The 15,164-nt window shown below is 35.6% G+C and overlaps 1 protein-coding gene across 4 annotated transcripts; it reads right to left on the reverse strand.

The window, feature by feature from the left end:
* Positions 1 to 358: 358 nt before the first annotated feature.
* Positions 359 to 14,919, reverse strand: LOC147522409 (DNAJ heat shock N-terminal domain-containing protein). 4 transcript variants are annotated; one of them, XM_086593250.1, is made up of 20 exons: positions 14,721 to 14,919; positions 14,563 to 14,632; positions 14,444 to 14,486; positions 12,576 to 12,653; positions 12,398 to 12,476; positions 12,195 to 12,277; positions 10,707 to 10,764; positions 10,046 to 10,156; positions 9,264 to 9,321; positions 8,778 to 8,874; positions 7,972 to 8,007; positions 6,530 to 6,666; positions 5,162 to 5,232; positions 5,017 to 5,070; positions 4,710 to 4,852; positions 4,402 to 4,539; positions 3,901 to 4,134; positions 1,926 to 1,985; positions 1,385 to 1,636; positions 359 to 787 (listed from the first exon to the last, which is right to left on the reverse strand). In XM_086593250.1, the coding sequence occupies exons 1-20, from the start codon at positions 14,842 to 14,844 to the stop codon at positions 665 to 667; spliced, it is 2,049 nt and encodes a 682-aa protein (XP_086449376.1). In that variant the 5' UTR covers positions 14,845 to 14,919; the 3' UTR covers positions 359 to 664. The 4 variants fall into 4 exon arrangements, with proteins under 4 accessions (XP_086449376.1, XP_086449379.1, XP_086449386.1 ...); XM_086593253.1 differs by having other exon boundaries at positions 12,195 to 12,268; positions 14,721 to 14,904; XM_086593260.1 differs by lacking the exon at positions 12,195 to 12,277 and having other exon boundaries at positions 14,721 to 14,906.
* Positions 14,920 to 15,164: the final 245 nt, after the last annotated feature.

Below are 15,164 nucleotides of genomic sequence, written 5' to 3' on the forward strand. Positions count from 1 at the left end.
CAAATGGGAAGAAGAACTGCTGGTGGTTTGTTGTGCAATGCCACCTCTTGTTTCTCCAACATTGCTTTTGTTCCCGTTATTGAATGCTTGACCGTCAGACGCCACTGTCAAGTCCTACCATTGTGAATTCCCCTGTAAGACTGTAACATAGACACTCCCATGTTTGACTTCAAAGTCAAACGACTTGTTATAAAATCAAAACATCCACTGGTGAGAGTGCCGACCAACCCTCATGGTGGGGCTGTATAGAAGTTCTCTGATGCATCTTTCTTCGTTCCTATGCCACCCACCAAATCACACCAGACACAACGACTTATACATAGTGACAACGGTATTTAAAGACCAGGTAACGGTTGCATTGGAACTATGAAGCGAAAATTTCATTAGAACTCGTGTAATAATTTAACAGACAGTTGGATAAAGACGTGTCACCTATTCCGTGCCTATGTACAGATTACAAACTCAAGAATAAACGGAACTGAAAACTCTTCTTCGCAATGTTGCATGAAGATAAAACATAAGCATCCAGTGTTTACAGAGTGCTCGGCTGCAAGTAAATATGGTCTTGATGACCGTTTCCAGAAACAAAACCTTAAAGCTTAGCAAAATTCTGATTTTCACTGCACCCTTTCCCTGAGGTTGGAACTTCAAACTTCATAGAAAACTACTCTGAGTCTGAAGATGGCACTTGGGACGCATCTTTAGGTTCAACATCAGTAATGGAAGAAGGTCGATCACTGGTGGATGCTGTTTTTCTGCGAGTTCTCCTGTTCAGTCTGGACTTTTCCTGGAAAGAAACGATAAAATTTACCGTGTAACTTTGTAAAGATAAGACAAATACAAAATGAATATACCATGTGAAAAAACAACATCGTGCACTTTTTGGAACCTTAAAATAGATTGAGTTAACCACATTTAGTCCACGGGTCCGCCAATGACCACATATATCTGAATATGCACTTCCTTCAGTCAAGTAGTCAACAACGTTCGATATTTCTCAACATAACATTTGTTCAACCATTTCATTTCTTATAGTTTAAAGATTTATAAATCGATAGAAAAAAGAGAAAGATTTGTACATTCGACAGACAAATCAAAGAGAAAAATATCCATTAAAGTTGACATACTATCACATTTAACTAAAAAAGTCCGCAGATATAAAATCTTGATGATTTCCATTAGAGTATTGACAAGAGGAACATTTCCTAATTATTCATTTCTTGATTGAATCCCAGATTTTACAAACTTCTAATATCATTTTTTTAGGATAACATTGTGAGAAACACATGCACAACCACACACTTAGTTTGATAAGTCACATTTTCCTCGAGTTTCCAAGATTATCAATAAACAACAAGTTAAAATATTCCAAACCATAACTCACCTCTGTGCTTGGTTCACGTGACTGAGCGCTCCCACTTGACTGATTTCTATTGAGCCAGATGCTACCAAAGGATAAGCAAGCTCCTAAAAGCAAGATTGGACCGATTCTTGGATCTCCCATCCAGTCATACATATTGGTCATACGGCTTTGAATCCTTTGTTTTATTCCCTTGGTTGTGGAAAGAACACTTTGAGCACCTCTTGACCAGATGGGGTCTGTGTCCTCAGGAATAAGCTCGGGTGTCTTTGTAATCTGAATGATAAAAGATAAGAAACAACTGATGAGAGAAGCAGGGACGACAACAAGAGTAGAAAATAATACTTAATATTCAACATATAACATTTTATTCACATCCCTAATCATTGAATCCAGTTGGCTATGCAGGGAATCAGGACCCGTAACAGAATAAGTCTCACCAAGAACAAATTCTCCATTGCAGCCAATCTTATGAACTATATATATATATGTTCTACATTACACACTATCCATCATTTCTTATATGTTCTCAGAAGAATGATACTGTGACTATTATGTAACTTACAAAGAAAGGGAGATCCCTCGAATCACCATCCTCAACAATTTGTGAAACCCACTTAATAATCTGCAAACATGTACAAATTGTAAGGTTCTTGACAGTACATATATAGATATCATGAGAAGAAATAGACTAGAATGTTTTAAAAAGCTACTTTGAAAAGGATCAAATGCATTAGACACAATTAAGTGTCATAGAGGCCTCGATTATTATTAAATCTCTCTATGTGGAAGCAAACCAATTCTTTTCCTATAAGAAGGGAATTTCAGTCGCGAAGAACTTAATCCAGCACGACTTCACCACAGTCGAAGACCCCACTGTGGTATGCGCCAATAGGACCACCAAAAGCCTTTGTGGTAAATGGGGTAAATACAAAACCGGGGCTGAAACGTTTGTAAAATGAGGTATCAAATAGGCCTCGAGAAAAATATATATAGGATAGATATAACACAGTCAGGACTTACACCCTACTAGTTGAGATTGATGGGCCTGTAAAACTAATAACCCTTTTACTCCAAAAGCATTAGCTGTTACAGAGCAACATAACAGTGACAAGCTTGATAATACTCTCGAAGTGGCACAACGTCAACGCATGCACACCTTCCCATGCTAACTTTCAAATCTACCTCTTTGATACCATGTTAAATGACTATTTCTCACCCACACCAAGTATATGAGAATTGTTATGGCCTCCCCCAAAGAGTGTAGCTGCACATGGTATGCCTACTTATAATAAACCCCAGTGCCACGTCTTGATATTCATAAACAAAGCCTTTTCTAACAGCTTGTGTTGGACTAAATAGAGATTTATCATGGTACAGAACCACAATATCATAACGATGCATCTGACTAGTGATTTCCCTAGAGATAAACGATTGTTCTAGATCACGGATAAGCCATGGGTACGGGTACAAAACATTATGAGACTGTGCCAGTCAAAAAAATTATGAAATCGGTGGCTCCTCCAATTACGTCAGTTAGGCCTCTACAGCCACTCTATAATGTATTTCTAAGGTAATACGAGCAACTGTAGCCCCTTCATGTTACTATCATGCAAACACACTAAATCACTAATACACCTGGGATGAATTCAAGAGAAAGTTGCTAGAATCATACCGACATGACATAGAGCGAACGATACATATCAAACGTAACCGATTCCTTATCGGGTTATTGATGTAGTTTCTCTATTGATCGTCAGGTGTACGATTGACATAGCCAGAGGCGGGATTATTTATTTATTGTCTCTTTAAATTGATATTTAATCTTTTCCTTAATTAGGTTTTCTCCCTTCACATATCAAAGGGTGGTTTTAAATTTCCTATGCCAAAAAAGACCTATGTTGCCGGGGCATTGGTACATCTGTCAAAGTCAGACTTCTGTATAACATATGAAGTATCTGAAGTGCCAAAATGGCAACATTAGGAGTTGTGAACTTGGTACGTCCAGCTAGCTTAGTGGCAAAGTTTGTGGGAGTTGTTACCGAAGGCCAGGATTATTAAAAAAAAAACCCATAAAAATCTAGCTCATCAAAAAATCCGATGCCTTCAATTATGTTAAAAAGGACATAATGATACAGATTAGACAATCTTGAATATGATGCATAGAATTACACTATAATCAGTAGTACAAAGAAAATTTCAATTGAAAAGACAAAAAAGCATAATCTGCATGAAGTAAAATCATCCTGCAATCACAAAACCCAAAATTCAGAAGCATGCAAGAGTGTTGATTGTGTTGTAGTTTGAATGTTGGATGCGGAAGTTCCACCCTGATATGAAGTTCATTCAAACTGTATACAATACTATAAATATACAAAAACAAAGTGTAGAGATGTGTAGAGCACATAAAGTTCAACCAAAATCCAGATAGCTTTGAAATCTGTTCATACTAACTAATGCGAGTAACTATTAGCAGTCTGCGACATAAATACAAATATATACGATAAGACCGTGCCAATTAGAAGGGGCAATGTACATACCTCCAAGTTATCTACAGAACCATTATATCTTGCCACAAGCTGTGATGCAAGATTTTCATTGTCCTCTTGAAAGGTATCCCATATAGTTGTACGCTTTTTCTCAACCTTACTTCCTTCCTGAGTAGTATTCCTGTTGTAGCGCACAATAATTAATTGCGGCAAATCACTAATATCCCTCCGTGGTCCACATGTTTCATAGCTCGTTTCTGAATTGATGTAGAAAAAACAGAGTTTCTACACAAAATAGGAACGTTAGTGCAGAAACCACATAGCCCTATTCCATAAATAGGTAAACTTCCATGCTTCTAAACCATCACTCTGCTCTTGGCCTTAATGAAACTGAGTGCCAAGAGCAAGTTCTGGAAATATGCAAAGAGTACCCTTTGCGAGAAATATATTGCATAATTGATTGCCCGGAATCATACATAACGAGGACCCATGGTTGTCACTTCACAGCTAACAGAAACTTCAAAAAAAAAAAAAAAAAAAAAAACAACTCACTTTTTGGGCTTCGCCATCAAGCCATGTGAAGGTCAAACGTTTCTCTTTTAATGCAACTGCAGCTGGCAGCAGAGTTGTATCTATATCATTAGCAGTTAACTCTCCCTCATTGAGGATATTCTGAACCCTGCGCATGGTCTATGAGATGTGAAATGAGAATCCAAAGTAAGTTGACACAACACAAACTATAATAAAAATGATTCGAATGAAACCACCAGCTATGTCATAAAATCACTTAATATGCTAAGAACATGATTAAAATTAACAGGACTTTGTTATTAAATTATCAAGTAAATGTTTTAACTTACTTCACGCATTTTGTTGAGTTCTGGGCTTGGTCTGCCAGCAAGAATCACACAGTACCAGGTCGTTGTCTCATTTCCAGCTCGAGAATAACCTTGTGAATCACAACCCAACTCGAGGGATGTTAAACTCCTTAGTTGTGGTAGATCTGCAAACAATAAAAATCTGATTATATAAGGTACTTTCCTCCAGGATAATGAAACTTATATCAAGCTTTAGTCCCTACATTTAAAGCACGGTAAATTTCAGTGCTCCATACATTAATATGTATACAAGAAGCGACCAATATGAATTCAGAAATTAAATTCCTACCTTGCTGTTTATTACGTTCCATGACATCTGAAAAAGAGGAACCGTTGAATGTTCCTGCAATGCAAGATAAGATTAGCTTACTACCATGTAAGTCCATTATAAAGAAAATGAAAGAAGAGAAAGTAACCAACAGAGAGTATCATACCATGGAGCACAACAGGCTTCACACCAGGATCTTTCATAAAAACAATCGCAGGGGCAGATTCCACCTCAAATCTGTTTTTGTGAATAGGGGGCTCAGTGTTGTAATCAGTCTATTTTAGGTTTTACAGAACAACAACTTAATAAGAGTACAAACATAAACAAGCAATTAACCAGCAATAAGAAAGTAAATATTATACAAAACAACATCTTTCTTTCTTTAACAAATGTATTGTTTTTTTATGAGAATTATGCGTCAACACCAAGAAAAAGACCTAATTACAAACATTAAAAATGAATCTTACATCCCTATCTTTCCTTCTCTTTATCAACCACGATTCCATGAAAAAGATCCCCAAGACAACACTTTTCAAGGTACGACACTATTTGCAGAATATATTCTCTAAAAAGCTCATTCCTCTTGTGATTGTGTACCAAATTATCATTGTGTTGAAGAGTTTAAGAAGATGTGATTTAAAGTCTCTTTTTAATTATATAGTCGATAAGTAAATAGATGTTAAATAAACTACTCCCAAAGGTTAAGGTAGGCCAACTCTCAGAAAAGGGACCTTCGTCCTTCGAAATAAGAAGGATTTAATACAACTAATATTGCTCCCTTTGGCTAGTCCAATCTAAAAGCCACTGAGAAAGTTCGTATTAACTATAGATGCCTCCAGATGTCTACAAGATAAGATCTTTACTGACGGACTTAACGTTTCAGTTTGGACAGAATTCAAATATAATCATTGATTATTATGTCAGGGACATCCTACTTTAGTGTTCCAAGTAACAGTTTGTTGTTGTCCTTAACCATGGCCAGGCATCTAGGGAAAGTAGCCTTTTACATGACAAGATACTTGATTAAGTCGCATGCTCAAGAAAATATATACATAAACCCCAACCTAGACATGCCTGTTTTGGTCGAGAGGCATATCATAGTGTTGGCCAACCTCTGGAACAAGAAAACTGATATGTTCTAGATACACAGACAACTCTAAATTCCTATATGTTAAAAGGAAAATCTAGCAGCAAGTAACTACTTTAGCTTTTTCATAGTAAACATCTGAACCTTACGAACTTCTAACCACAATAGATTTTACATCAAACTATTTTGGCGATGCTTAATCTGTAATAGAAAATACCAGCATTAACTCGTGAAATCTAGCAAACGTAGACACAAGTGACAAGGATTATTGGTGACTTCTTCAAAAACAAATCAGAGTAGATTGTATAACAAGGTAAGCAAATGGATGTATCAAGTCCTTTAATTAATTACAAGTACAATCAGTTTAACACTATGTTGGTCATTCTTTTAAACAGCATTGCAATTTGAAACACCAAAAGCACAACCAAAGCAATTAGATGCACATACGTGTTCCACCAAAACGACGAATCCTCCTCTTTCCATAGTACAAATGCGAAAGAAGCATAAGCCCAATAGTCTTTGGCAGCTTGACGCAAAAATGGAGGAGCACGCTCCCCTGTTCTTGAGAAGCAAATAACTTTCACCTATAGGCCAGAATTATAAAACAATAATCATAATGTGACAGGTCACAAACAAAAGTGAATATTAACTAATTCAATCAATTTACCAAACCACTGCTACTACTATTTTACATTATATAATAAATTAATAATCCAATGGAAAAAATATCAAAAAAAGAACATGAATATGAGAGCATTATCACAAATTTTTTTACATTGCTGATGATTGTGTATCCAGTTTGGTTCTCAAAGTTCTTCTATGTGATGAACATGTGTTTCTGAAGTTAAATTTCAGGAATCTTTCTTAGAAGTGCAACACCTTATCATTCTCAACCAATGATAAGTGTTAACATTCAATATTAGAAAACTCCTGTCAGATGGTTTGACATACACAAAAAGGTCCTCTTAAATCATTGTAAACCCATCTGAAGTGATGTCTAAATAAAATTCAAGGTACCATTGTCAAGATGGTTGCTCAATTTGAATATCAAGGATAACAGCTTAATGATATGGAGACAGTGGACATTACTCATTAGGAGTTAGGAGCTCATGTTCGAGGGCACTTTACTTTCTCTGAATTTGTTATTCAGACAACAAAATACTTCAAGGGAGGTTACCTCCTGAGTTTACAAATTTCCGCATGTCAGACACCAAAACATGTAATGTAACTTTTGTTGCAAAATCGCCGTTTAGTTGTCAAGAAAGCTGAAATTTTAATGACAGTGTCAATAACCCATCTCCAAATTTCTAGCTCAGCTGAAATTTTACAGGCTTCATTTTCTCAGCTTTCAAGGATTTGTTACACGCACCATATTATCCACTTATATTCGCCTTTTCCTATCCAAATAGTATATGTGAAAGGCATCTTACATATTTGCTCTTATTCAGGATTATCACTTACCTATTCTCACAGATGCCACAGAGGCAATATCTTTATGATTAAAGGTTTTTTTTCCTTAGACTTCCTTGTTAATTTCATACCGTTGCTCACAGCTAACACTATCAACATATAGAGGATACAATGATGCATATAGAGCATTAAGCAATGCACCCTGAGTAAGTTCATAATTTGTTTGAGAACTAGCACATGTGCATTAGTGGCTACATAGCGAGTACAAGAAAGCCACTGCAGGAAGAGATTATTTAATGCTCTTTAAACACTATCAACTAGCAGTCTAGCACAGACAAACAGAAAAGAGACATAAAGTACAAAACCAAATGCATGTGTGTGTGTGTGTGTGAGAGAGAGAGAGAGAGAGAGAGAGAGAGAGAGAGATTGGTCAAACAGGCCAATAACATTCTTCAATCAAAATTTGGATCCATGAGTACCTTATGATGACCACTCTTTGCAATGAATTGTTGACCCTGTAATTAAATTGTAATCTAGAATTATTATCAGTGCATAAATAAGTAAAAAACAAATCCAAACAATATGTGGTAGCAATCATTTGTGTGTTGTGACTCATGAAAATATATTAAACAGGACGACTTCAGCAACGAATGGGCTTATAATTTAGGATTAGACAAGTATGAACACACTAATTTCTTTGGTAGTCTGCTTATAGCTACCATTACATAAAGGGGGGTTCCCTTCAACTAACCACTTACTCGGCTCTCATTGTATTCCAAAAAATACCATTATGCTTGTACTTTTGTTAGGACAAACCAAATTACACTTCAATAAAGAGGATCAAAATGGAAACATATACTAAAACATGGCTATACACATAGATGAAATGTAATAGATAAAAGAGAAAATCTAGGATAATGACCCTCATTTTTTTTTCCAAACAGCTAGAGGAAAAAGAGGAGCATACTACAAATTAACAAATTCTAACATCTATGATTTTTTATATTAAAGCTTCCTTTGATGCTTCAAATAAAACTTTTAAGGGTAAACGAGTTTTAAACCCCCAGATGGGAAATTAGGTCCCCCCCCCAAAATACACAAAAAAAAAAACACGGTAAACCCAATTTGACTTTTTTTTTGTGTATTTGGGGGGGAGACCTTAATTTCCCATCTAGTGGGGGGGAAAGCCTAATTGGCTCATCTAGTGGGGGGGTAATACTCGTTAACCCAACTTTTAAAGTTAAAAAATAAAGTATATGAACTTCAGAAAGACAAAACTAGTTACCAATATTTCTTTGGAGTAGTAAAGAATCCGAGGCAAACCAAGTATGCCAGTCGCAAACCAATCGGTAACTGCATCAACCGATAGATCTCCATAGTACCTAATACGAAGAATTTAAAGTAGGCATTATGCTGCTTCCATTATGCAGTGTACATGCAAAATGAACTCAGTAATCATGAAGTAATTAGATATCTATAAAAAGGATCTCTAATTGCATTCATGGGGCAAATCATCGACTTATCCCCTTTTAAGTCAACTGTTTGTCATGTTGTCTGGGGAGAGTCACCAGGGGTTAGGTTCCCCAACTGATGCCTTGGAGCTGTCTTAGGAACACCTTTGACAACAACCTGCAACTATTTAAACTAAACATTGCCATTTTTACAGCCTTGGCACTGCCTTTGACAACATCAAATTTCTACAAACATCAATTTTTCCCCTATTTATTTTTGGTAAGTCAATTCTCTTCAGGGTCAATTGTCTGAAACTCACCTTACAAGACAATCTGAACTTCTACAACCTGGGGGAAAGGAAACAAGGGAAGGAACACCTGCACGCATAATCAGATATAAGAATTTATTCAAGAGATAAAAATGGACATTAGTATACTTGAGAACAATAAAAAGCTAAGTTACTTTGGCACAGATAGGTGTGGCCAAATCTGACACGGTTACGAAGTGTTTGACACGGCAAAATATCAAATATTGAGGTATATCACATACAATATGTGTCCGACACTGATTTTTTTCAAAATATGGTATGTCCATGTAACATAGATAAAAAGCTTCGAAAGAAGAAAACGATGAAAGGTAAACAACGGGTAATACATAGTATGACAACAGTTTGTTTTGGACTAGCTCTAAAAGACTAAGAAATATTCCAATCAGATTAAGAATAAATCTTTGGTTTTAATTCTTGTTAGTTGCCAACTTTCCTCATTGTTCATTGAACTAGAATAATTTTATACCTCTATAAATTCATTAATATTTTATCTATGCAATGAAACCTTCAATATATCAATATTAAACACATAACATCTACTTACAAGGCCTAAACTCTGCATTGCCTGAGGTTTCTATTTGTACTTATATATACCTATACGAACCTATATAATGTTGGAACGGATGCATGGTCACACCCCAACTTTTGGTATTTCATGGTATCGGATACTGATAGTCTGATACACATACTTGTGTCACCGTCACTTACATTGGCCAAAAGACCTACCTAAGATAGTAGAATCAACTCACAAGGCACAATATATGAACAACTACCTTGATGGAAAAAGGGTTGCCCAGAGGGCTTCCTCTCGGCAAGGTATGTAGCAAGCTGAACTTCACCAAGTTCCACCATACCAGTGCTACCAACTCCATCCAACAAGCTTGCTGCAAACGGGGAAGAAAGTGGTAAGCAAAAGGAAAGCAGTATAAAAGGAAAAGCAGATGCATAAAATTGAGGTAGTAAAGCCTAGTGTACCTCGATATCTGTACACATAATCCATGGAGAAGTTCTAATTTACTAAACTCATACATTTTATGGAGCAACCAGAAATATAACAGAACTCATAATTAGAACGAATCTCATTCAGCGCAATTGTTTAATATAGAATGTAGATGGTGGTAAAAAACCACTTAGACTCGATACTCAAGTAATACAAAAAAGAGACTTAATTAGGAAACGAATTAAAAGAAAAAAGCAAACTGAATCTCAGGAAGCCAACTATGCAAAGTGTATTTCCTGACATATAAAATCAAAGCTTAAAGCAATCTTGTAGTCTGTCATTATACATAATCTAGAGGCTTCGTAGTGCCAATACTACTTGGTAAAGTAGGCAGACAAATAAAGGAACATCAAATATAACGTAAAATTTTGATAAGATTAGAAAGCAAATAAACGGTAAAGAAATTATGAGCTCAAAAAACATGGAAAACATACCAATTCTTTTCCAGTTATTAACAAATTGTGCACAGCGCTTGCTTCCAGATGAATAAAGCTACCAAATGATTGCAATCAGTCAAATAATGTATATAAAGATGATAAGTGGTAGTCTTTAAAGAAGGATATTAGAAAATATAAATGTAGTCTTTAAAGATGGATAAGAAAATTGCAATAAAAGTAGGTACAGCATCAGAAAAATATGGCTTGACTAACACCTTCTTAATAATTTACTGCAGATACCAATACGCTTGATGAATGAAAAAAAAAGGACACTACCTCTACACGAGCAGAAGATATTCAAAGGCAAGGCATCAAGGCGTGCCTTAGGCCTTTCAGGGATTTAGCACCTTCAGGCTTAAGCTTCACATGTTTTTATACTTTAATACTTATTTTTTTTCATTTTTTTCAGACGTGTTGAGTTCTAAGGCTCTCATAACTCCTTCAAAGATAAAAAAAAACTATTAGGTTATGTTTTGAGCATTAAAACACTTCATTCTATTAGAAATCACAAACTTTCATCACCAAACCCCATTTTCCCCTTATTCTCCTTTTTAGATTTTTTTTATTTGAGCTTAAGCCTCAAACAAAGGCAGTGAGCCTCAAGCCTTTGATGTGTTTTTCAAAACACCGTTCAAATGCTTTATGGTGTTTACTACAATCATGATGTAACACATTTATTCACAATTTTTTAAAAAAAAAACTCAATTCTATTCAACAGCCAATTTCCAATTATCACCGGCTGGTACGCTTGGCCAACCACATTCAATTTCTCAAAATAGGCTAACCTAAAAAATACATTATTAAGTTTGTTTTGGAAATTCATTTTGAATTTACCCCTAAATTTGAATTTTTTGTGAACTTCCCCACAAAATGTTGGATGGCTGTTGGTCAACCAACGGATGACTACGAACAGCTAAGGAAATACCTAAATGCCCTCTACTAAAGTTGAGGGGAAACTGACATCTAACACGAGTCTATGACGCTAACGTGGAACACTAATCCACGACACTCAACCCAACTCAGTTTAATCGGGACTGTACACCAAATTGGACTAGCTGAGGAAGGAAGTCCAGGTTAGAATCAGTTGGGTTTAGATAATTAGTCCACATCAGAGGCTAATTGGACTCTAATTAGTAATTACACATCAGTTTACTCTAAAGTCTAAACACAAGTAGAGGGTATTTAGTTGTTTTTTAAGCGATACCCTAGCCAACCGTTAGTTCACCAATGTCTGTCCAACAGTTCAAGGGATGCTCAGAAGTTTTGCTAAATTCAAAATGTTTTTCCAAATCAGCAATCACAAATTAACCAAAATAAAATCAACTGTCTATATTACAGAATAAATGCTCCCTTTCAATTTGCTTCTTCATCTTATCCTTCTTACCCTCTTCTCTTTAATAAGGTATACTCTTTAAATATTTTCATTGCTCCTCCATTTCGAATACCATGACTAACAGGTAGATAGGCACTACACTCTATTCATACCTGAATTAGCCATGCCCCAGAGCGTCCAATAGTAGATTGAAACTCTTTAGTAGTCAGTTCATTAAATACATGGTCTGCAAGATCTACCAAACATGCATAAATTAATGACACACAACTCACCATCAACCATAGTCAGAAAATTTAGCAAAAAATCCGTTTCTAGCAATAGCGCAAACACTACAATAAGGAATATCTTAACCAACCAGACGATGAAGCTTCAAGCAATGGAAGGCTGACTTTTGAACTTTCTGCATGTTGTTCTTTGACCCTTTCCAATACATTCTACAGTCAAGATTTCACATATTATGGTAAGTATATTGAAAAAGAAACTTATAATGCGAAAAATAGGTAAATAGCACTGGGGGGGGTGGGGTTACTTACCGATTGTTCATCAATGCCGAACATATCATAGTCTCTCTTCCATGAAGGATTTGTAAGCAGCTCGAAGGCATATCGAACCTGCAATTGATTTGAGTGACCATTAAACCCAATATGTACAATAATTCTGTTATGATGAAATCTTACCAAGCAATAAAATCACCTTTAGTCAAGGAAATAAACAAATAAACTAACAGAGTTTACTCTAATTCCACAAAGACCAAAACTACCATTGTGAAAAGGTAAACCAGTTTATAGCCTCCCACTATGCCTCGTCTATAGGCCATAACTGGATTCCAATTTACAACAAGATTGGTTTCTATTGAATTACGAATGGCTTTCAGTGTACTGTTGCACCTTCAGAATTTGTTATAATTGCAGAACTCTCAGTCAGTAGATTATGTCCAATTTAACTACACAATGCTTGTTTTATCGAGGATGACCACAGAATTCTATCATTTACGCAAAAAACCTATCTTGTACAATTGTGTCATTTGTTTTTCATAAATATAACTTAAGTAAGCATTGCATACATCAATCTTCAATAGTCACCACGGAACAAATAAAATGTCCTAGGATTTACTTGCCAGTAATTGTTTAAACACATGGCATCTCCTATTCACATCACCGTCAACGCCTATTTTGAGGCCTAATCATGAGTTGCACAAGCCAGGAAGTGGGCATCTCTACTTCCCACTACAGCTTCTTATTATGATGGGACCTCTTCCTTCCCCTTAACATCAGGTCTACTCTAATGAAACATTAGCTCGAAAGGGATTAGTTGTGCTCTGATTCGACTGAATGTCTAATCCTTAGGCAACTTCTGTATCGTATTTACTTCATTCAATAAAATGGTAAAATTTTACTTGCCCCAGCCTTACTTTAAAACCTTAGTTACATGGACACATCATATTCTAAACATAATCCGTGTCGGACACAACACAAACAAGTAGTGTATGTGATAAACCTCAACTTCTAGTATTGCCGTGTCAGACACTTGGTATCTGTGTCGGAGTATCTGTGTCACTGTAGTTTAGATTAAAACTGAAGGAAAAAGTGTCAACATCTTTTATAACTATGTACAGTGGCGGAGTCAGGTTTTCATTCTACGTGGGGAATTTCGAAGAACCATCCACCACTATTTTTTTTTTCAAACAACCACGATTGACTAACTACTCTATCGGATATAATTTACTTAATTTACGCATGCAAAAAAATAGTTAGTTATTAATTACAATTACATCCTTTTTTTTTTTGGTAAACACCTAATTTTGTATACAAAAACAATAAACACAAAGCTCGCAATCCAGTGAAAAAATGTTCAATTATGAAGTCTTTTTGTCTTGTTTAAATTGAAAATAATATAAGAATTTTCTAATTATTTGTTCTTTTGTTTTTCTCTTGCTTGGGATATATGCTGTCAAAAAACAGGCCTACTTAGTAACTTAGTAACTCAATGAAATGTAAACACCAGTGGACCTAGTTAGTAACATGGTACTTACAAAAGCATCATATAACATTAGGAGTCTTGGACCTTTATCTTTCAAACACTGATTGTCGGAATAATATACAGTATAGTGGTGTACTGGTGTTTGATCAAAAAATTTAGTAGAATAACAAAGTATATATTAACATTGAGAAATTTCACCTGGGGCACGTGCCCCAGATCAGTTCAACGTGGCTCCGCCACTGACTATGTAAGAGATCCATCAAACTGGGATGACTTGCACTGACAAAACATTTTATGCAAACAGAACATTCTTACAATTGCTACATATTCACTCCTTTTATTTTCCCAAATGACCTATATCAGTTACATATTACATTTCCATAATTTGCAAACTCACTACCTAAACAAAAATAAAACCAACCTTCACAAACTCATCTCCAATTGGACCTTCCACGCCCAAATTCCTACAAAATTCAACATATCATATTACCACCTCGGTTTTAATTTACTTATCTCAAAATAAACCAAATGTAAAATTACCATTTCGCCGAAAGCTTCTCATAAGCTCCTTCAACTTCTTCAACAGTACTATCCATCTTAATTCCAAGTACTACAAAACAAATCAATCAATTAACACTACCTCAAAATCACTAAAAAAATTCGTATAGAAAAAAAAAAAAAAAAAAAAAAAACTTTACCATCATAGTGAGAAGGAGGGAAAGAAGAAGGAATAACAAAAAGCTGAAAGAATATTGCAAATGAAACTAGCACCAAAGGTAGTAAATAAGCTCTTATTAACGAAATGAAGGAAAAATTCGCCATTAAGAAAAAACAAAACCCTAATTTCTAGTGTTTGGAGAGAGAGCGACCAATGTTTTTAGATCACTACTTTGGCGCGAGGCTTTTTGTTTTTATATACTTTTTTATTATGTGCGGAATAGACTAATTGGGCCGGACTTTATTTATTGGGCCGGACTTTATGCTCGGCCCATTCATTTTGACTTTCTTTTCATTCGTGCCGGCAGCCATAACAGAAGACGAAGATGTTTTTACCGACAAAATATGGAACACTATGCTGTTACATCCTAACTTTATCAAAAAGTATATTGATGGTTACTATGTGGGGAAGTTTAATAAATACC

This window comes from Coptis chinensis, chromosome 1 (assembly GCF_015680905.1).
Source record: "Coptis chinensis isolate HL-2020 chromosome 1, ASM1568090v1, whole genome shotgun sequence".
Classification (NCBI taxonomy): domain Eukaryota; kingdom Viridiplantae; phylum Streptophyta; class Magnoliopsida; order Ranunculales; family Ranunculaceae; genus Coptis; species Coptis chinensis.

Coding starts and splice junctions, on each gene's coding strand:
- LOC147522409 (XM_086593250.1), bottom strand. CDS start 14,844: ATGGCGAATTTTTCCTTCATTTCGTTAATAAGAGCTTATTTACTACCT. Junction 6,667..7,971: donor CAAAGAGTGGTCATCATAAG/GTACTCATGGAT, acceptor TCTGGCCTATAG/GTGAAAGTTATTTGCTTCTC. Junction 5,071..5,161: donor GAAGCCTGTTGTGCTCCATG/GTATGATACTCT, acceptor CTTGCATTGCAG/GAACATTCAACGGTTCCTCT.